Source organism: Pelophylax lessonae (genome assembly GCF_965119305.1).
Source record: "Pelophylax lessonae genome assembly, chromosome: 1".
NCBI classification, from domain to species: Eukaryota; Metazoa; Chordata; class Amphibia; order Anura; family Ranidae; genus Pelophylax; species Pelophylax lessonae.
Window position 1 is genome coordinate 704,528,024 of NC_138768.1, and position 24,457 is coordinate 704,552,480.

Genomic DNA, 24,457 nt, shown 5'->3' on the forward strand with positions numbered 1-24,457 from the left:
GGGCCCGAAGATCACAGGCATCCAGTATAGTTTTCCGGCCTTGACCCTTACGCACAGAGATTGTTCCAGATTCTCTGAATCTTTGGATGATATTATGCACTGTAGATGATGATAACTTCAAACTATTTGCAATTTTTCTCTAAGAAACTCCTTTCTGATATTGCTCCACTATTTTTCGCCGCAGCATTGGGGGAATTGGTGATCCTCTGCCCATCTTGACTTCTGAGAGACACTGCCACTCTGAGAGGCTCTTTTTCTACCCAATCATATTGCCAATTGACCTAATAAGTTGCAAATTGGTCCTCCAGCTGTTCCTTATATGTACATTTAACTTTTCCAGCCTCTTACTGCTACCTGTCCCAACTTTTTTGGAATGTGTAACTCTCATGAAATCCAAAATGAGCCAATATTTGGCACGGCGTTTCAAAATGTCTCACTTTCAACATTTGATATGTTATCTATATTATATTGTGAATAAAATATACGTTTATGAGAATTGTAAATTAGTCCATTCCTTTTTTACTCAAAATGTGTACAACGTCCCAACTTTTTTGGAATTGGGTTTGTATAACGTTTGTTATTTTTATTGAAAAAAACAAGACTTTACAATCTCTTTAAGGAGGTTAGTAGTAAACTAGTAAAATATAGGAAATTCTCCATAAAGGAGAAGTCCATCACCTGCAGGACACTAGAAAAAAAACAGGTTTTACTGAGTGAGTAGAACTGCCAAGATATGCCCAACGGTAGTGTGTTTAAAAGCTTTGTCAGCGTCCAATCACTTGAAGATAGCAGCCTATCTCATTGCCCATACTTGTTAAAACATTAACACTGTAGGAGGAGCTGCTTTTTTTAAATGTTGTATATTGTATAAATCAATCAACCAATTAACAGTCTCATTTATACTTAAATGACCTCTTACTTTTTTAACATACCTGTGCATGCAAACACACACATTTATGAATATTGATAAACAGTGTTGCAGAAAAATTTCTTATCCTATCACAGTAAATCTATATTCAGTGTAAAAATCTCTTCTTTCCTTTTGTAATTTAATTCACATAATGAAATGCACAAATATTTTAAACAGGTTTATAGTCAAGACCCAAAAATGGGCAAATAAAGAGGGGTGATTGGATAAAACTGTAAATTAAGAAGGAACTTTGGAAGAATATTGTAAGCAGTTGCAGCTGATCAGTGTTCATATTCAGTAGGCTAGATAGAACAATTATGATATAACATAAGCTCACTTTAGCTGAGTGGGTATACTTATGTGCTTAGCTGACAATAGGAACAGATTTGGTAAATCAATTTTGAAAAAAATCAATTCTCTTCTTTGATAGGTCAACCAGGAGGTGTCTGCAGCGTAAAATATAAAAGGCTAAAGGGAAAATGAGTTAGAACAGTCTGGGTAGAGAAAAATCCCTATAAAGGAGACGATAACTGAACTTCCAGCCAAGAGTTAGGGTAACTCTTTTTATAGAAAAAGATAGACTTGAGAATATATATTTTTACTGAATTGTTTTATAAAAGTGTACTATTTGTATCCAGCTGATGACTTTTATATCTCAGGAACATAGATGAAGGAATTAATCTGATTAGCTACAACAGAAAGGTTTGAGAGGCTGGTTTAAGTATTTGCACACACCTAAAGGTGCCTGTAATTTTTATCTGCAGCAATGTGCCCCTATCCCCCAATTAAAGGGGGATAGGGGAATAAAATAAAATAAATTGAATAACGTCAAGAGCATCTAATTTGAGAACATTTTTTATTTACATTTATTTGTATCATGGGTGCAGAAAAGTCCAGAGCTGATCAGCTTTACACTGGCATTTCATGAGGTAAGGCCATTTTTGGGTTCCTCTACTGAAGTATCTACCCGATACTGATATATATGCCGGCTGGTATTAAAATAACAGGTTGCCTACATGTTGTAAGACTTCTTGTTATGGGGATGCAAGCCTGTATGCCCAGGGTGCCACACTTCCTGTCTATAAAACCGATCTGTGTTCCTCGCTGACCACTACTACATCATCGTAGCTTTTTATGCCTGATTTTTTTGTGGCATAAATTGCTGCATGTGGCCTTAGCTTATTACTGGCTGATACATGCTGATTGGTTTGACAAGGGCCCTATTCTGATAACAGCCCTGAGCCCTACATTGTCTAAAACTAGAATTATTTCTAGTTTGTAAAACAGAGCCCCCATTTTTTATACAATACGTAATCCAGTTGGAATCTAAAAGGAACCTCTCTTTATTTCCTGTACTCCATCTGTGTTCCTGCTAATTAGAATCTGCTGCCTATCCACTGACAATGTTTGGCACCAATTACTAAGGCATTAATGAAAACCCTTCACACTTTATTCATGCAGAACATTTCACTCCAGTTGACTCCTATGAGCTTTCTCACTCTACATGAGTAAAATATAAACCGCAGAATAAAGTGAAAATAAAACCTTTAAGCTGGAATTCAGCAACATTAATCAGTGGCAGATTTATAATTGGGTAGATAATACACATGCCTACAGGACAAAGAACAGTCTGACATGCAAGACTCAGACACATCAATGAATCATCAGCTATTGATGGCCGAAATGGTTTGTGAATGCAACCTGAGCTGATAAAGTTTATTCTTAATTATTACAGGATAAAACAAAATCTCATAAGTGCAGCATATACATCTACACATATATTTTTTTGTTTTTTTTATTAGTGGATAATGATGTAATCAATTCATTTTAATTCTAATTAAAATTAGACCCACTAAATTACTCAGAAACAACTACTTCTTAAAGGAGATGTACAGCCAAAGCTTGTTTGGCTGTACACCTCCAATATATCACAGGAGTGCAATTCGTTTTGCACTCCTGTGACCCATTTTCAGCAGAGAGCAGACTGCATTCGGCTCTCTGCTGACATCACAGAAGTCGGTCCATGCAATCGGTCCAGGCAATGGCGCCATGGCGACAATGGAAATCAGGATCCGCCAGGTGCCTGGACCAAAACCCACCTCAGCCTCTCAGTGAGCCGCTGAGAGCCTGAGCCGGCCGCTTCCTGTCCCTCCACAGCTCAGGGCTCCAGTGCTTAAGGAACTGTCAGAACTGAGCGATCGGCTGTGTTCGATCGCTCGGTTCTCAGTGTAGAGCACTGTATTGGACCGATGCTGCATCCACCTAGGTAAGTATAATTGTGGAAAAGCCCTAAATCTCTTTTAAGGCTTATGCACACAGGGCTTAAAAAATTTTTTACTTTTACAGGTGTTTGGTGTTTTTTTTCTTTTTCCGCCTGTAAATGCGCCTCTTTGTTAACCTATGTGTCCATAGGCGTTTACAGACATATTAGACGAGGAGCATTTACAGGCTGAAAAAAGAGACCATCACCAGCACGTTCTGGAAAGGAGCTTTTGGATAGAAAAAATGTTGAATGCATCTAAACGTGCCTAACCATGTCTAAACACGCTTATATGCTAGACATGTTTAGCACTTGAGCGTTCATTCGTGCCAATGGCCAAAATAAATTAATATTCTAATCAATGCAATCCATAAATGTTTTCAATGCTTGATGTGACTAAATGCATGTGCAATATGTGACTTTAGGCGCTGTTTTTTTAGGCCAAGAGTAAAAGGCATTCAGAGGAAATTCAAATGCACAGTGTGCATGAGGCCCTAAAATAAGATACCAATGGGAATTATTTACTGTATTTGTTTTACTTTAACCACTTTCCACTCGCAATCTGTTCTGGAGGCCCTTCAAGCTACATTCTAGTATAGATCTTGAAGCTTGCAGCAGTGCAGAATCCCAAATCTGAGACTTTGCTGTTCCTCACAGTGTTGATGTCTCACTAATCTCCAGGGACCATAGTGATTTGTTCTTGAATATGTGTTCACTATGACAGCCAATCATGGCGATCACATGGGTTTGTTTACATAACAAAGCTACTGGCTCAGTTTTTACCATGCACCAAGGCACATTGACAGCTTCAGACCGAAAACTACAGCTAAATGTGTGCAGTATATTTGACTTAAAAAATAATTCATTCATTTGTTCAAAAAGTCCTAATTTTTTTTAAAAACGGCTACGTGTAAAATGTATTTAAACAATTTTGGCTGTCAGCTTACATTACAAAAAACATAAGCAAGACATTTATTAAAACAGTATACAAAATAAAAATGTTATCAGTCCCTATGAAATGTACAATTTACTTAGGTGGGGAAATTAGTTTTAGGATTACAGTCATGTTAACTGTGGCATACTGACACTGAAGGGTTGATTTACTAAAGGCAAATCCACTCTGCACTACAAGTGCACTGCAAGTGCACTTGGAAGTTCATTTGGAAGTGCAGTCGCTGTAGATCTAAGGGGAAGATCTGAAATGAGGGGAAGTTCTGCTGATTTTTATCATCCAATCAAGTGCAAGCATAAATGCTGTTTTTTATTTTTTTTGCATGGCCCCCCCTGATCTACAGTGACTGCACTTCCAAGTGCACTTGCAGTGCACTTGTACAGTCAGGTCCATAAATATTGGGACATCCACACAATTCTAATCTTTTTGGCTCTATACACCACCACAATGGATTTGAAATGAAACAAACAAGATGTCCTTTAACTGCAGACTTTCAGTTTTAATTTGAGGGTATTTACATCCAAATCAGGTGAAAGGTGTAGGAATTACAACAGTTTGTATATGTGCCTCCCACTTTTTAAGGGACCAAAAGTAATGGGACAGATTAACAATCATAAATCAAACTTTAATTTTTTAATACTTGGTTTCAAATCCTTTGCAGTCAATTACAGCCTGAAGTCTGGAACGCATAGACATCACCAGACGCTGGGTTTCATCCCTGGCGATGCTCTGCCAGGCCTCTACTGCAACTGTCTTCAGTTCCTGCTTGTTCTTGGGGCATTTTCCCTTCAGTTTTGTCTTCAGCAAGTGAAATGCATGCTCAATCGGATTCAGGTCAGGTGATTGACTTGGCCATTGCATAACATGCAACTTCTTTCCCTTAAAAAACTCTTTGGTTGCTTTCGCAGTATGTCCCATTACTTTTGGTCCCTTAAAAAGTGGGAGGCACATATACAAACTGTTGAAATTCCTACACTGTTCACCTGATTTGGATGTAAATACCCTCAAATTAAAGCGGAAAGTCTGCACTTAAAGCACATCTTGTTTGTTTCATTTCAAATCCATTGTGGTGGTGTATAGAGCCAAAAAAAATTAGAATTGTGTTGATGTCCCAATATTTATGGACCTGACTGTAGTGCAGAGTGGATTTGCTTTTAGCAAATAAACCCCTACATTTTGTCTGAGCATCTGGACTTCACTGACCTCTGGTCATAAACTAGTTTAGGAGAAATTCTAAGCAACAAGTGAAAGCAATCAGAGAGCCATAGCACACATAGTCTGCTTCAAGGGATCAGTAGAAAGGTGGTAGCAGAGTATTGCCAGAAGTCTGTGCTGTGTTATGACTTTGCTCTGCTTCCTGTTTCATTAATCAGATACCAAAAGTCCAAGCCAGGTAAAATGTGACCAGTAGCTTGAAGAACATCTTAGTACTGACATCAGCAGTTATGTACATGAGAGGCAGCAATGAGAGGCAGCAAAAACTGTAAAACACAGTAGAGATGCAGGGGTTCATGGAGGAAGCACTAACCCTAGCTAGGACTAGACGAGATCGACACTCCCAGAAGAGCTGACTACTGAAGACTCTTCCAGAAGTGATTTCTCTTTCTTACATCAGTGCTTAGCAGTATGAACTGTGAAAGAAATTACTATCTTTTTTTTACAGAGAGCCATTTTATACACAGTTTGATTAAGTCACAGCTTTAACTTTCAATTGTCTCTGGAATATACCTTTAAAGAAAGAGTTTGTTACCCCAGCATTTCAAATTCCTGATATGTGCCTGCTGTAAATTCTGAATTGCTCCTGTTCTCTTCGTATTGCTTGCTTTGTGTGAAATCTCTGGTGTACCTGCCAGTCCCTCTGCTTTCCTATTAAAAGCTGGGCAGAAGAGCTCACCGTGGTCTGTTCCCTAGCTATACTGGGAACACAGTTTGCTCTTCTCCAATGATTCCAATGATCAGACTTGTCCTGAAACGCCCTCTCCTGCACAGCCATTTACAGGGAAGATCGGTGTGCTGTTGCTTCTTCTCCCCCCAGCTCTTTTGCAGCAGAGAACAGAGGGCACAGAGGAAATGTGATCACTTATAAAAAAGGGGAAAAAAAGGTATTTATAATTATTTATTTTATTTTTTTAATCTATAGTCAAATGTTTGCCTTTCATTTCAACCCTAAACGGAATGGGTGATCGTTTAAGGTGATCGTTTAAGATCACTTTAAGTAATAATCTATATTGTGTAAACCAGGGGCATAACTACAGGGGTTGCAATTGTAATCGGGCCCCATGTTCCAGGGGGCCTGTGTGGCTCCCCTGTACACATGGATAGGAGGGGCGGCGGGGGGGAGCAGCATGTAGAGAAATCACTGTCCTCCTTTTTCCTCCTGTAGCTGCAGGAGGAAAATGGAGGAGATTGGTTCCTCTGTATGCAGCCCCGCCACTCCTCCTTTCCAGTTCACTTGTGTTCTGCTGTCTCTGGGCCCCTGTGTGCACCCCTGGTCCCCCCCCCCCTACAGTGGTGCCCCCACCCAATGTGCTCCCTTCCTTCTCCTGCCGGCTGCTGCAGGGGATTTGTCACAATAGAGAACCAGGAAGTGGTTGGTAAATATGTAATTTACCAGCTCCTTCCTTTTCTAAATGGACAGAGTCATAGTCAGCGACATTGTAAAAAAATAATATGATAAATAATACAATTAAAATACCAAAAAATAAAAACTACTGACATCAGTGGGTGAACTTCCAGGATTGCAAAGGTCACACTTGCGACCGGGCCCTGGCATTTCACCACTGTTGGGAGGCCCCAAGATGGCAGGAACGGGGCCCACTGCAGAACTTGTGAAAGGGTCCCGCTGTGGGACCGTAATAAAGGGCCCCACAATGAGAGTAAAGGGCCCCGGATCAGTGGGAAGAGCCCAGGGGTCCCTTCATGGTTTCTTGCACCGGGGCCCTGAAGGTTCTAGTTACCCCTCTGGTGTAAACTATACAAAAACCTGTCTGGTCATTGAATTCTTCTTCTGGTAACACTCATGTGCACAAAAAAAAAGGATAAACATACCCATGCGCTCACACATCGGCCACAAGTTGTGATTTTGAAATCCCCATAGAGATCCTTAATGGCTCCGGTTGTGAAGAATCCTTCCACCATCAGTAAAATTCCATAGACAAAGAATGCAGCTGCTATACCATAGATGACATATTTAAAGATATCAATCCTGAAAATAAAAAGGAAGGGAACAATAGTAAGCTAAATAAAGGTAGTCCCTAAATCCATCAAAGTAAACAGGATGATTATTATGGGCAATGTTTTTCAAAAACTTTAACTCTTCAGGGATGAAAATGAGGAATCAGGTACAAAGCAGTTCAGTGATAATTATCAGCCCAGGATATGAAACACATGCCAATAGGATTTTCATATTTAGACAAATGAGGTCATGTAACAATGTTGTATTTGAAAACCTAAGAAAGAAGATGGTGGGAAGCACTACATAAACCATATTATACAAATCTAGAGTTATTTAGCACACAATATTATAAAAGTGCTTCTGAATCCTTCTCCAAAAGGTTCACTTAGTACTAGAGAACATCACAAGGCCTTGTCTGCCTTGTGCTTGTTAAAGCCTTGTTTACATGGGCTTCAAATTGGAGCAGTATATACACCACACTTTTATTAAGCATTTTTAAAGCTTTTGGCAAGCTATAAAGTAATTCTAAAGGCTCCAATTTTATTTTTTTTCTTTAAAATAACAAACGTGTTATACCTAATTGCTCTGTGCAATAGTTTTGCATAGAGCAGTCCCACTCCTCCTCTTCTTGGATCCCCCGTCGGCACTTCTGGCAGGTCCCCCTGCCCAGTGCCCCAATAGCAAGCCTATTGCTCTGTAGATATTCGTACATGCTCCCTCTCGAGCAGGCTCTGTGTGTCCATAAGACTGGTATGGGGTATGGTGGTGATCGGGATGCTGGTATGGCGTATGGCAGTCTGGTGTCACTTCGATCAGGAACTGGCGGCAATGTTCTGGTGACACTTACTGGTGGTGTAGCTAGTGATGTTATTGGAAGAACTGGTGACACTGGGACAGGTGTAACAGGTGGCAGGGGGCTGGGTTGCATTGTTTATTTGCATTACACTGAGGGTAGTGATTAGGGACAGTGTGGGCTGGCTGGCACTATTGTCTGTGTGTGTATATGCAGTGCGACATGCAGAGAACACTCACAGACTACTGTAATGGTTCTCTATCCCCTCACAGACAACCTCTGTCGGAGGAGAACGAACCAATGTTTACTTTCACTTTCAATGTTTACAATGTGATTGAACACAGCAATCATATGGTATAGGAATCATTTCATTGGTCCTGTACCCAGTCATGTAGCCACTGTGTACGGGGGACACAACTATCACTGGGTGACTCACGAGTCACCAATTGTGAGCGACTTACAGCTACATCCACCTGCATCAACACTGCTCCTGTCTGGCCGTTTATATGCATTGGCCAGACAGAAAGCAGTTAAGCAGTTGGTTGCATATAAAGTTTTTCTGCATTTAGTTTTGGATGTAAGTTTGGGAAAAAAAAAAGAAGAGATTTTTCTCTCCTCGTTATATAATTATACATGGTCTTGACATTGACGTCTGTTCACAATGTTTGTTGCTGTCAGCTTTGTTACAGCCTTTAAAGAAAGCTTTATTTTTAGTATGGGGATGGTAAACATGGATCTTAATAGGAGTCATTTACGTTAGACCTAATATGATAATGTGCCATATTAGGTCAATGATGTCACAAGCATCCCTGTCCCTTTGTGTATGTCAGCTACTGGGGATCACCCATCCATAGCTCATTTACCCAGAAACCACAGGCAACTTCTGGGTTTATAGGAATTTGTGTTGAGACTGCACCCAATCCTAAATTCAAACTCATCACTAGTGCTTAAGCTTTCTGGCAGCTTGCTTAAAGTGACAGTCAGCGCCGTCTTTAGTATCTGTGCCTACCCTCCACATACTGCAGCTGAATGATACTTTAAAGCAGGAGTCTTCAAGCTATGGCCCTCCCGTTGTTCAGGAACTACAATTCCCATCATGCCTAGTCATGTCTGTGAATGTCTGAGTTTTACAATGCCTCATGGGATGTGTAGTTCCGCAACAGCTGGAGGGCCGTAGTTTGAGGATCCCTGCTTTAAAGGCTTCAAGAAAGCTGACTAATGGGCTGAACTAGGATTTGCAGAAGCTTGTTTTTCACACTGTTCATACAGAAGCTGAAGCCATGACAAGGCTTTATACCCTCCTCTGTATGCCTGTGAAAGGGACTGAAAAACATCTCCTGTACAGCGGTCACATGTTCTTTATTACATTTTTTGGATGATTTAAGTGTTAAATTGGATCAGGGATTCCTTTTTTCTAGTGTATTAGACAAAACATTTTTATTACAAAATGATATCTATTGCTCCTTTTCTGTGAAATTCATCACCAGAAGTGTTTTCAAATAGTGATTAATCAGAATGAATTTATGTTGGAGACAAAACCCGTGGCGACTGTAGTTTTTGGTCAACATTTATCTGATGACAAACAAAACTATAAGCTGTTTTTAGTCTATCTTTCCATTTTCAAATACACCCTCTTAAATATATGCTGCCTTGAAACCTCTTCAAGGGACCACACACCTGAACAATGAATCATATTTTTAGTGAATGTACATCTACATCATCGATGTTATAGTACCGTTTTTGTCTCCTGTTATTTTCGGCTAAAGACTGATTAGTTTATAATCTGGATTTACAATCCCTGGGAAGCAAAAAAATCCATCATACAAGCGACTTTGTAAACACATTTTGTTATGGAGCCAATAATAGCGATATAAATGCAAATAGCATGGTTGTGTTAATCAGAAGTCTGTAGACCAGTGATTAGAATGACAAATGGAAAAGAAAGGCAACGTGTTGATCATGTAATGTGCTAGTCACAATTTTCCACATTAGTTCAATAATATCTTATTATATATATTATATAATTATATATTATATAATTATATAAAAAAAAATATATATATATATCTATATATATATATATATATATATATATACAGTGGGTACTGAAAGTATTCAGACCCCCTTAAATTTTTCACTCTTTGTTATATTGCAGCCATTTGCTAAAATCATTTAAGTTCATTCTTCTTCCTCATGAATGTACACATAGCACCCCATACTGACAGAAAAACACAGAATTGTTGACATTGTTGCCGATTTATTAAAAAAGAAAAACTGAAATATCACATGGTCCTAAGTATTCAGACCCTTTGCTGTGACACTCATATATTTAACTCAGGTGCTTTCCATTTCTTCTGATCATCCTTGAGATGGTTCTACACCTTCATTTGAGTCCAGCTGTGTTTGATTATACTGATTGGACTTGATTAGGAAAGCCACACACCTGTCTATATAAGACCTTCCAGATCACAATGCATGTCAGAGCACTTAAGGTTCCTAAGAGCACAGTGGCCTCCATAATCCTCAAATGGAAGACGTTTGGGACGACCAGAACCCTTCCTAGAGCTGGCCGTCCGGCCAAACTGAGCTATCGGGGGAGAAGAGCCTTGGTGAGAGAGGTAAAGAAGAACCCAAAGATCACTGTGGCTGAGCTCCAGAGATGCAGTCAGGAGATGGGAGAAAGTTGTAGAAAGTCAACCATCACTGCAGCCCTCCACCAGTCGGGGCTTTATGGCAGAGTGGCCCGACGGAAGCCTCTCCTCAGTGTAAGACACATGAAAGCCCGCATGGAGTTTGCTAAAAAACACCTGAAGGACTCCAAGATGGTGAGAAATAAGATTCTCTGGTCTGATGAGACCAAAATAGAAAATTTTGGCCTTAATTGTAAGCGGTATGTGTGGAGAAAACCAGGCACTGCTCATCACCTGTCCAATACAGTCCCCACAGTGAAGCATGGTGGTGGCAGCATCATGCTGTGGGGATGTTTTTCAGCTGCAGGGACAGGACGACTGGTTGCAATCGAGGGAAAGATGAATGCGGCCAAGTACAGGGATATCCTGGACAAAAACCTTCTCCAGAGTGCTCTGGACCTCAGACTGGGCCGAAGGTTTACCTTCCAACAAGACAATGACCCTAAGCACACAGCTAAAATAACGAAGTAGTGGCTTCACAACAACTCCGTGACTGTTCTTGAATGGCCCAGCCAGAGCCCTGACTTAAACCCAATTGAGCATCTCTGGAGAGACCTAAAAATGGCTGTCCACCAACGTTTACCATCCAACCTGACAGAACTGGAGAGGATCTGCAAGGAGGAATGGCAGAGGATCCCCAAATCCAGGTGTGAAAGACTTGTTGCATCTTTCCCAAAAAGACTCCTGGCTGTATTAGATCAAAAGGGGGCTTCTACTAAATACTGAGCAAAGGGTCTGAATACTTAGGACCATGTGATATTTCAGTTTTTCTTTTTTAATAAATCTGCAACAATGTCAACAATTCTGTGTTTTTCTGTCAGTATGGGGTGCTATGTGTACATTCATGAGGAAGAAGAATGAACTTAAATGATTTTAGCAAATGGCTGCAATATAACAAAGAGTGAAAAATTTAAGGGGGTCTGAATACTTTCCGTACCCACTGTATATATATATATATATATATTTATATATATAAAAATATATATATATATATATATATATATATATATATATATATATATATATATATATTATATATTATTATTATCATCATCATTGTAATTTAGGTTTTAGGGCTCGTGCACACAGGACATGTAAAAAATCCCAGCGCTGCTGCCCGGAAAAAGCAGCTGTAAAAACGCACTTTTAGCTGTGTTTTTGACTAGCGCCTATGAGTGTTTATGCGCATTTTTTGGCGTTAGCGTTTTTGAGCATTTTTAAAAACACTCCCTACAATGTAAAAACGCCTAAAAACGCCAAAAGCAGCTAAAAGCTTGTTATAGTGATTTAGCAGCATTTAGCCCTTTGCATTTTTATAGCTTAACAGCCTCTCCTCCTGGGCGCTGTCATTTTTTTTCTACTGCCCCTAAACACTTATGCCTCCAAACGCCTCTGAAAATGTATGTGTGCATGGAAACATAGGCTAACATGGAGGGGCATTTACAGGCAGTAAAAAAAAAAAAAAGTCAGATGCCCTTAACAGCAGCTGTAAAAACGTCCTGTGTGCATGAGCCCTTTATACAGTTGTATCAACTAAAGATAACTGGTACAAATAAAGAGCTGCATTCCACAAGAAAGAAAGCAAAACTCCAGGATAAATGTAACCCCCCTCCGAGAAATCCCTGTCTGATGTGAACAAATCCCAATGACCAGGCAGCAGAGGGGTCCTTTTAATATCCTGAAGAGAGAAAAAGTTGGACCAATGGGAATGAGTGAGATTGGACAGCGAGGGGTTAACAAGTGGCATTTGATTAGTGGTCCTCGCAAAAACCAAAAACATATTATATTGCAGCTTGTGAATCCTAAGATGTGGTTGATGCATCGGTTTTCTTTTCTTTTACTTTTTTCTTTTTCTCTTTGACTTGTCCTATCTACTTCCACTGCCTCCTCAAAAGTTACCTTTTGAAGAGCTCTAGATGCCTAACTTCATGTACAACAATAAACCCAGCAGTTGGTATCCTGAACACCCCCTTGCAGTGCCCTCAGCTCTACTGAAGTATATAGAATGCATGCGTCCCCAACCTAACTCTGTTTATCCCCACCCAGCTCTTGTCCTTCTCTGCTCCACTCCACAGTGCCCTCTGAAAAGGCCTGTAAAAAAGTTTTAGAGAGGGGAAGGGAAATCGAGATGGTGGCAAGGGACTGAAAAGGAGAGATGGAGGGCAAGATAAATGTACAGATCGGTACATACAGGTGAGATTACAATAGACTTACAAGTGTCTGTTTCCATTCAAGTTTACTGGCTGCCTTATAGGTGGACCTGTGTCCATTTCTTCTTTTATTAGCTTGGAGCATAGTATGCTGGCTCCAGTGTGTTGATATTAGGACTGTAATTGTACAAACTCTAGCCTCATAAAGTGTACCTCGTTTGCAGTCAGATGGAATGGAGCTAATCTGGGTATTGCTAACCAAAGGTTCAAAAAGTTTTCAATTTTTTCAATTTTTCTAATGCAATTTTTTGCTGATATATTATTTTTTCCTGTGATATGTTTGTCACAAGTTAGCCTGTAGTTTGTTTTTATCTCTTACCTCCTTGCTGCTAATCTTCACATGTGGTGTTTGGCTTCTCTGCATGGGTTCTTCAGAAGCTAATACTGCGGGAGAGATGGGTTGTTCAAGAATGTTCTGGACAACAGGAGCGAAGTGACCCACTAGGGGTGACGTGACGCAGTCCTTTCCAGATCTCGCTCCTGGAAGCGGACATCGATTTGGATGCTAAGGGAAATCCAGCCATCCAAGGTGGTGGGTATAGTTCTGCCAGCTAGTTAATCCTTAATACGATCCGCAAGACCTTGCCAAAAGGTTGCAGTAAGAGCCTCATTGTTCCATGCCAGTTCCGAAGCCAAGGTGCGAAACTGAACTGCATATTGACCAACAGTCATATTGCCTAGACGAAGAAGAGCTCCAGAAGCAGATGAGCCCTGCCAGGCACATCAAAGGTGTTACGGAAAGCTCGTAGGAAGGCAGAGAGACTGGAAACGGTAGGATCTTGACGCTCCCACAGCAGCGAGGCCCAAGCCAAAGCTGGTCCCAACAGGAGTGAAATCATGTACTCCACCTTGGAACGATCAGTAGGAAAGTAATGGCCCGCTAGCTCAAAGTGGATTGAGCACTGATTTATGAAGCCCCGACAAGCTTTGGGGTCCCCAGAGAAGCGAGGTAGTGGAGGCAGCTGGAGTTTTGCAGGACTGACCTCTGCTGGAGGGACTGCAGAAGCAGAAGCGACAGGGGCGGACACAGGAGTTGGAATGGAGGGAGAGGGAGTAGGCACAATCTGCAGCTGCTCCAGATGGGAGGAAAGTGCTTGCAGACACTGCATAATCTGTTCTTGATAAGCCTGCTGAACATCAACTCTCTGCGCCAAACTCTGAAGTTGATCCAGAAGTGGCTGCGGTGTCTCCGAGGAGCTCATGGCTTGAGCAAACTGTCAGTGAGTCTGTGGTAGTGAGCCCTTATAGATCCCCAGCTCAGGATTCCCCAGGGTGCGGAGTCTAAGCCCCAGCCTGCTTCTTCACCAGGGCCCCTGATGGTGGGGATGGACTTGCAGCAGACTGGAACCAGGTAGCGGCCCCCAGGTAGGCCCAGCTGAGGATGTGGAGACCACTGGTGTGTGCAGAGTAAACAGGAGACTATAAGGATATCCAAAAGACAAGCCGAGGTCAGGACAGGCAGCAGACGAACATAGACGGAGCAACGAAGCCGGGTCGGTACACAGGAAATCAGATACAATAGCCAAGGGCTACACGGATGGGAGCTCAGAGAACAGTGATGTTGCTCAAGCAAGGAACAGTGCACTGAGCATATGTATATATAGGGAAGCACACAGGGAGGTGACCCAGGAAGTAATAGACAGGAAAAGGATATAACCCACAGTGGAGCAGGCGACGTCCATAGGAGAACAGAGAACCAAAACACCACATGTGAGGATTAGCAGGAAGGAGGTAAGAGATACAAACAAACTACAGGCTAACTTGTGACAATGTTGATGTTAACTTGAATTTTCAACTCTGATACCTTGGAAGGGCTAGGAGACATCCATTGTTGTGTGTAGAGCAGTCAAACAATAGGGGCCATCGCCTCAACAGGCACATTAGGATCTTCAAAGGCATGTTTTAGGTTCTATTGGTAAGTCAACATGGTAAACAGAGGATGTAAGAGATATTATCTCTTGCCAATATCTCTGGGATTTCAGGCACCTCCATATTATTTGAATAAAGTCTACTGGACCTCTATCACATCTAGGACACTGATCCATGTCTTTACGGTTGCATCTATGCAATTTGGAAGGGGTGTGATAAACTCTGTGGAAGATAAAGTGCTGGGTGAGTCTTCACGTTGGTGTTAAAGACACCAGAGGGAGTGATGATAAAGCTTGTTCCCAGAGTTCATCCATTAATGAGCCCAAGTCCTCCTCCCTATGAGTAAGTTTCAATACATATTTTGTAAGTCTGTTAGCTAGTGCCCAAGCTAAGATTGTTATGTCTGCATTAAAAATGGAGATGGGCCTCTATGATTCAGGATATTGGGCATCTTTACCTGGCTTAGGAATCTCCTTTAGGCTGAGCTCCTATTTGGTAATTCTAGTTCCCTGACTGCTATTCTGATACTTTGACTTCAATGGTATCTGAGTAACTGGCCTGGAATAGGTATTCAGATAAGTAGTTTTTTTCTGTCACCCATCTACAACATACTTAGGATTATGGCTAAAATATGCTTAATTCATGGTAGCTCCCATACTTCTTTGATACCTAAGCCACATTAACTGTACTATTGTAAAGATCTGGATGCCACTGTTAATAAAAAGCTTGGACATTCCTGGTTAAATTTAAAGATTTTCCAAGAAAAATATACAGTCAACACGCCTATTCATATTGCCTCACATTTTAACACACAGTTGCTATGGACATTGGAAAGACCACAATTAAAGGATAAAGGCATTTTCTTTGTTTAAGTGCTACTTTTTTTGTTACTACACAATTTTATTAAGTGTGTAAAAATGCAAAAGCTCACAACTGCACTCCATGCTTAGAAATACGGGATACATTTACCTTACAAAAATTTGCATACACATACAAAGGAAAATGAGACAAAAAAACAAGAACAAAACAAATACAAAGTGACAATGTAATATAGTTAAGCTTTTTGTTTCTTTCAGGAAGTCAGAATTATATTTGCGGCACTTGTCTGAAAATGAGTTTGTAACCTCCTTCCCTACTGAGCCTGAAGACAATTACCCTGGCTACACTTCTTTCATGATGGGCTCAAGATTAAGGGCATACATCATAAAATGACAACGGTTTTAGACAAACAAAATAATCAAGTGTGACAGCTAAGATAGAAACAGAAAGAACATGTAAAAATATATATATTTCATAGAGTATAAACTGATTTTATAGCTGTTTTTGTGATTTGTTTAGTCTGTAGCTCATTGGACATGATAACATTTGGGAGCAGTGGATAACTTTTTATAACTGTATTTATACAAATAAATAGCTCATAATTTTAGTGCTTTGCACAGTGTATATCTATGTGCCCCACCCAACATGGCTTCTAGCCTGCTTACTCTAAATACAAACTGCTGCTATTATAATGCTAAACATGAGCACCATGCCACCAAATTTACATTCTCATTTTTTTTTATATTCTTTACCATGCAAAGCTTTACTCAAACTGTGGTCTGAAACTTAGCTCAGCTAAGAATCACAATATAAAACTATCATAAACCATTATTTATGTATTGTGGCAGAAAGGCATGCTAATAACTCATATGTTTTAGGGTTAGATATTAAAGTAGTGCACCTAATATAAAGTACCTACTACTCTTCTTGCTCAAAATACCTACAGGTGCAAATAGGAAGTAGTATCCATGCTATATTAGGTTTCCTTCTTTGTACTTTTGCACTTTACACTTGTACTTTACAATTTGTGTTAACTTTATAAACATTTGGTTAGAAGTAGCCTTAGACTAATCCCAAGTAACCATATGGCACGTAATGCCACATTTTCTTTGTCAATATGGTTATTACAGATTTAGAAACCTTTTAATTATTTTTTAACACTTATAAGCAACAATGTGATAGAAAATCAATACCAATTTTGATGATAAATAATAAACTATGAAATCTTAAAGCCCAAATCCAGCCAAACTGTTTTTGTTTTATATAGTGTGGGGGGTGAGATCTATGAGGATGTGATCAGAAGAATAATACAGCTGGCCACACACCTACAGGCCAGCTGAACAAAAGATATCCAAAAGATTCCTCTATCCATGTTAACGGATGGACACATCTCCTATTATTTACCCAACATATTTCCACCTGGATTCCTTGACAAATGTAGTTTAAAAAATGACTTTTGTCGATCTGGGTGTTGTGGACAGGGCCAACCACAGTGCAAATTTGGGCCGATTCAGCACGAAGAAGCTAAAATGTGATGTGCATATTGCCAGCCTAAGTGATTAAAAATCTCTGCAATGGGAACATTATTATTATACAGGATTTATATAGCGCCGACAGTTTACGCAGTGCATTACAACTTAAGGGTAGACAGTAGAAATACAATACACTTCAATACAGTAGGAATCAGTGGGACCTGCTCGTTAGAGCTTACAATCTAAGAGGGAGTGTCAAAAGATACAAGAGGTAATAAATGTGGGGATGGCCTGATGGAGAAAATAAAAGTACAGTTGTCAGGTAGTTGCTAGATAGGCTTCTATGAAGAGATGTGTTTTCAGGGATTGTCTTAAAGTGGACAAAGTAGGAGATAGTCGGACAGATTGGGGTAGAGCATTCCAGAGGATGGGAGAGGTTTGGGAGAAGTCCTGGAGGCGGACATGGGAAGAGATGACAAGGGAGCTAGAGAGCAGGAGGTCCTGGGAGGAACGAAGAGAATGATTTGTTTGGTATTTTGAGACCAGGTTAGTGATGTAGCTGGGTATCAAGTTATGGATGGCTTTGTAAGCTATGGTTAGTAACTTGAATTTAATTTGTAGGTTGAGTGGCAGCCAATGGAGGGATTGGCAAAAAGGGGTAGCAGACATCGAGGGGTTTGTAAGGTGGATGAGCCTAGCAGCAGCGTTCATCATGGACTGAAGGGGAGATAGCCTATTTAAAGGTAAGCCAATGAGAATGGAGTTGCGAGGGAACATAGAAAGCAAGCAAAATAAGTTATAACCTGTGTGAATTATACTGTTGTCTGTGCCTTCCAGCCCCCGTGTACTATGTTCCCCTCATTTCGTGTTGTCACATGAAAATATGCAGCAAAAGGAAATTAAAAGGATATTTACCCTTTCTTTTATATACCTAAATCAAAACAAAAAAGAAAAATACTTTAGACTTTCCTGTAAATTCCACATCTTGGAGTACAGTACAGGGCACAGGCAGAATATTCATACACCATGGGTTACAGATGTGTAGTTTCAGGTGATTGGACACTTACAAAGTTTTGGAGGACACACTTTCAAGGCACTTCTACAATAATCCTACTTCACTCTGTGAGCCCTCAGTTTTGTAGCAAGTGATGGAGCGTAAACCAAGGAATGGAAGGGAGCATAGTCTGTGTCCTATACTGTCGAAATTTCTCGAATCTTGATCATACAATACAGGACACAGGCAGAATATTCATACGAAACAGCCCCCAAGCAATGAATACGAAAGGTTGACAACAGTGAGGCACACAGAACTGTGCCAACATGCCCAACAGCAAGGGTCAAAAGACCTAACTTCAGAGACATCAACAGGGTTAAACTTTGAAAAAGTATGAATAAAAAAACAGATGGTGCTGAACTACTGAGGCTTGGTGCTGAGATGAAAACACCTAGGAATCTGGTGAAATTGTCATGTAGAAGGTGGAGGAGACTTACAATCAGATTTTGTGCAGTGGGGGGACTTTGCAAGGTCTGGAGAACAGGACAAAGAGGGAAACCGTCTGTCCTATTGGAACAATAGCCTTATGGTATACTATAGGTATAATGGCTCTGACTACCGCCAGGCAATGTAAAGAGATTTCCTTAGGATGCTTAGAAGCAGGACATAAGAATGGGGGAACAATGTCCTCATTGAGGTGGAATGCTGAGACCGCTTTTGGAAGAAAGGATGGCCTTGGGCATAGGACAACCTTTGTCATCGTGAAAAATGAGGAAAGGTTTTTTTACAGGAAAGGGCCACAAATTCAGAAACATGTCTGAACAACATGATAGCAACCAAAAAGGCTGTCTTGCATGAGATCTTCTAGGGTGATATACCTGTTAGGTTCAAAGGGTGGTTTCTGCCGGGTAAAAAGAACCAAGTTGGGATCCCAAGACGGCAAAGGGTGTTGCAAGATGAGCCTAATACAAGATACACCCTGAAGAAAGGTTTTTATAAGGGAGTCCAAAACCAGCTGCCTTTGAAAGAGAATGGCTAAGGGTCTGATCTTTAGGAGTAGTTAAGGCCAAGTTTTGGTCAAGACCTGACTGTAGGAAGGCCAGAATGTTAGGTAAAGAGTAATTTATGGGATTGAAGTGCCTTTTTTCAAACCTACCAAAAAAAATATTTCCAGCTGTAATAATATATCTTCCTGGAAGAAGCTTATCTTGTATTTAGCAAGGTTGTAATCACAAACTTAGAGATCCCTCTACCCTTGGGTTTCAACAGTCATGCTGTTAAAGCCAGAGACTGAGAAGCAGGATAGAAAAGAGGTCCTTGAGCTTGCAGATTTGGGTTGTTGGGAAGAGGTCAGGGGTTATCTGCTAAAAGTCAGATTGTGTCTGTATTCTAGGTTCCTCTGGACCAGGTTGGTGCATTTAGAATCCCCATTTTCCTGTCTTGCTCTATTTTTGTGAGTAGACGAAGTAGAGTTTGCACTGGAGGGAAGGCATACATTAGACTTAGCTGAGGCCAGGGGAAAATCTTCTGAGGCTAGAGCTAGAGAATTCCTGGTTCTGGAAACAAAGAAGCAGTCTGTTGTCGAATCTAAAGGCTAGGGTGTCCACATCTAGAATCTCACATTTCTGGCATATCAAATTGAAGACATCTGGATGAAGGGCCCACTCCTCTTGATCCAGGTGATGGCGGTTAAGGTAATCTGCTTCCCAGTTGTCCACTCCTTGAATGTGGGGAAAGTGGTCTTAGGCAGTCGGCCTAGTGAACGTGTGGAGCTGAGCTACAGAGGATCCAGAGTGCTGACGGTGGAGCTGCTGGTAGAGTCTCTTGGGAAAAAGAGTGTCCGTGAGTACTGAGGGACCTGCCAAAGGGTCTGTCCCAGGAGGGGGGACCACTCCAGTGAAGTCAGGGGATCAAGGAGCTAGCTCACACCGAGATTATGACAGTAAAGGGGGTGCCAAGTACAAAGCTCTGAAGAATAGGAACAAAAGGGGGTGCCAGGAAGGGCCCTGAAGTGTGTTCTGCAGTACAGTACAGCTTATCTAAAGCGGTCCATTTATCACTACTTCATCACTATTGCCAAGGTGAAGCAGCGGCCTTGCTGCCTTCAGCAATATGTAGGCGCCCCAGCAGATTGTGCATAGTTATATAAGTTGGAGTATCCCACCCATTCCATTCTCCTACCCAAGTTCTCAATAAAAACACAAAAACCAAAGCTACTGGACTGTTTCCTGACTGAGCTAAAACACTTGGGAAAATGTTGAACTGTCATGTTATTGCTAATGGTAACCCAGGGGAACCCATAACCAGCAGCTCCCAAGGGAGTAGTGCTACACTCTCTTCATTTTCATCTGTGTCTGCGTCCTGTAGGACTGGCAATTCAGGATTCGACTTTTGTTGAGAAGCAGGTGTAGGGGAGGAGGTGTGGCATTTTTGAGTCCTGGACATTACAAAGAATATGACAGAATATGTAAAAAGGAATTCAAGGCTGCAAAAACTCAAAACGAATGACAGCTTGCAAAAGAGAGTAGGACAAACCTTATAAAAATTCTGCAAATATATTAATAGTAAGTAAAGGCTTTTGTCTTCAATATGGCCGTGCTCTGGTATCCGGATGTTGTCATCGTGGAGATAGGATGTGATACAGCGCGGCGTGCGGTGCCGCAGCAGTGCATGATGTCACCATGAAACGCGTGTGCATCTAACATATAGGGACGCTGGGGATCGATTCCGACGCCATTCCATCCCCTCACGCTCGGATGGGGGGAGTAGCACTTCGCATTAGTGGAACAAGCTCAGGGACAGCTGTTGCAGTCCCCTTTGCCCGGCCCCATGTATCAAGAGTGTGCAGCCTGTTCCTAGAGGATGATGGAATTGATACCATTGAATGGCCCCCACGCTCACCTGACCTAATTTCAATAGAACACCTCTGATACATTATGTTTCGGTCCATCCGATGCAGCCAGGTTGCACCTCAGTCTGTTTATGAGCTCAGTGATGCCCCGGTCCAGATCTGGGAGGAAATACCCCAGAACACCATCCATCGTCTCATTAGGAGCATGCCTCAATGTTGTCAGGCGTACCATTTTGAGTTGCTGCAATGAAATTTCAGCAAAATGAACTAGCCTGCTGCATCATTTTTTCACTGTGATTTTCGGGGTGTCTTTGAATGCAGCCCTCTGTAGGTTGATCATTTTCATTTCCATCAAACGATGTGGCCTACCACATTACCCAGTCCATACCAGTATAGATATCCAGCATGATATTTTTCCTTTTGAGATCTGATGTGTTTTCAAAGCTTTACTTACTTACTAATTTTTTTGAGCAGTGTATTTATAAATGATATACTGTGGAGTCTGGGATTAAAAGAATAATTGCAGTCTTTGTAAATGACAACAAGCTATGCAGTGGAATAGCATTCTTACAGGTTGTCTCCAACTTACAGGCTGACCTCAATGTAATGTTTGAGTGACTGTGTGGAAAATGAGGTTTAATGTTAATAAATGTAAAGTTATGCATTGGGGGCTAAAAATATGCACACATGATACATACTAGGGGGGAGTACAACTGGGTGAATCAATGGCAGAGAAGGATTTGGTATTTCTGGTAGATCACATGTTTAATAATAGCATGCAATGATGCAATGTCAAGCAGCGGTGTCCAAAGCAATGCAAAATACTTTCCTGTTTTTAAAGAAGTATGAACTGCAGAGAGACAAACTTTTGCCCCTGTACAAATCATTAGTACGACCTCATCTAGATTATGCAGTTCAGTTTTTTACACCAGTTCATAAAAAGGATACTGGAGAAAGTGCAGAGAAGTGCAACCAAACTGATAAGAGGAATGGAGGAGCTCAGCTATGAGGAAAGATTAGCTGAACCGAATTTATTCTCTCTTGAGAAGAGGAGGGGGGATATAATCACCATGTATAAATACATAAGCAGTCTGTATAGTTAACTTGGTGTAGAGTTATTGACTTAAAGGTCATCACAGAGGACAAGGGTAAATACTTTACGTCTGGAAGAAAATAAATGTAACTTCCAAATATGTAAAGTCTTCTTCACAGTAAGAGCTGTGAAAATGTAGAATAGACTCCCTCAAGAGCTGGTTCTGACTAGCTCAGTAGATTGTTAAAAAAAAAAAAGGCATAGATTCTTTCCTAAATACACAAAATATAACTGGATACCAATAATTATAGGTAAAGATGATCTACGGAATATCCGATTGCCTCTTTGGGGATCAGGCAGGAATTTCTTTCCCCCGCTGGAGCTAATTGGATCATGCTTTATTGTTTTTTTTGCCTTCCTCTGGAATTAACTATGGGCATAGGATTGTGTGAATGGATGGAGGTTTTTTATTTGTGTGTTTTGTTTTTCCTCTGTGGGTTGAGCTGGATGGACTTGTCTTTTTTCAACCAGACTAACTATGTACAGTATGTAACTATGTAGGGATGAAAATGTCTGTATTAAAGCTGTAATCTGTCAGAGGATATATGACATAGATTCATAGAATTCTGCCCAGTCAACAAGGTTGCTTGTTGCGTGCTTGAATTAGAACTAGAGTCAGATGGTAGGACCGTTGTTAGACCCAGTTCTAGCTCCATTGCAAGGAACGCATCATCACTCTAAGGTTGAGTGCTGCTGTGCAGGTTATTTAGCAGAGCAAATGTTCTGTAATTTAATCAATTAAAGCCCAAAAGCTTGACACCTGTAAAAGCTCCTAAAAGCCTTTAAAAGCTTTAGACACGTTTACAAGCATCCGACATTTTTATTTTTTTTTTGCTACTGGCTTCTAGTAAAGTAAAAAAAAAAGTCCTGTGTGCATGAAGTCCTAGGAGTACATGGTAACCGAGATGTAGACTGCCCTGTAATGAATCCGCATGGTGAGAGGGCAGATGGAAGTGCCTGCATACCTTAAAGTGGCTCTAGACAGAAGTGCTGTTAAAGTGTGAGACTAGTGGTGTGATGTAACATATGTCCATCCACCTGAGACTAAGCTCTAAATGGTTGATTTCTAGCGCCAAGTTTGAAGTAAATAAAATCCAAACATAGGCCCGTTTTTTTATAGTAATGGTCAGAAATACAAGGTGACCCTGTCTTACCTGTCCACGATGATGGACTGCCAATAGAGTCCAGGCTTTGCCTGTCACAGGGGGCATATCCCTGAAGGGGTCTTTAGGGACTGGGTTCCAAAGTGATAGACAGTTGCCCTCGACCTGTATACCACCTGCGACTAACTCAATGAATTGCATCAAGTGCCAAGGTGAGGGTTCACACAGGATCCTGTTCTGGAAGACACATTACAGGCCATTCCTACAGCTTAGGGTAGGGGTATGGCTCCCAAGGTTTTACAGAGGTTCACCAGTGCAGATACACTGCTACTATGCTGGCATTAGAAGACAGTGAGTGTTTGATTAAAGAATCAGAAGATAAAATAATAAACTAGTCAAGCTAAGGGTGAGTTTCTCTGTGAAGGAGAAAAGGTCCATAATCTTCAGACACTAGCACAAAACTGAGAACTCAAAGAGTAAGGCAGGGTTATAGGGATGGCACCCAGGGGGCATATCACCTAAAGCTTTGCCAGTGTCTAATCGCCTGAATGTACAAACCTATAACTCATGGTGTATATTCTGCCCTGTCATGTGCCCTGTAATGCATAATTAAGATTAACAAAAAAAATGTCTGCAGTTGGGGTTTAATGATAATGACAGGCACAAAGTAAATTGCTCTGTTCCTGTTTTAGTTTGTAAGGTAACTATATTATGAGCTAGAGTCTTGATCCACTCAGAACACATAACTGGGTAATGGAAATTGGCACCATAAAGGAGGATTATCAAAGCTGAGGGGAAAGTCTTTGATGAGGGAAGACTCATGCAGGGCAAATGACAGTGTTTCTGCAAACGACATCCTATAGTCTCCCATCCCCCCTATACTCATTTTACCTGCTCTACCATACAGCTTTTTGCTCCTTGGCCTTCTGAAGGTGCTCAGGCCTAAAAGCCAATCGTTAGGCCTAAGCACTGACATGAATAGGAAGTAATTTACTTCTCCCGCTGGGGTACTCACACAGCAAATATCAGCAAATATTTGTCTGTGTACAGTTCCTTTAAAGTGGGCCCAGCATCCAACAGAAATGTAGTACAACATAATATTTACTACCTTTTAAAGATATCACCATTATCAAGAACTAGTTCTGGCCAGCACAGGGGATAGTTTTAAAAAAGAGCTGGATTCCATCCTAAAAGCACAAAATACAGGTATAACTAGCTAATAACATTTATAGGTAATAACACCACAGATTGTTGATCTAGGGAAAA

The 24,457-nt window shown here is 40.9% G+C and overlaps 1 protein-coding gene across 2 annotated transcripts in view; it reads right to left on the reverse strand.

Moving 5' to 3' along the window:
• GPM6A (glycoprotein M6A) overlaps positions 1-24,457 on the reverse strand; it is a 445,719-nt gene that overhangs the window by 62,167 nt on the left and 359,095 nt on the right. For both annotated transcript variants that reach the window (XM_082265960.1, XM_082265959.1), the window contains exon 3: positions 7,171-7,327. In XM_082265960.1, the coding sequence (XP_082122086.1) occupies positions 7,171-7,327 (157 nt within the window). The remainder of the gene's footprint in view (positions 1-7,170; positions 7,328-24,457) is intronic.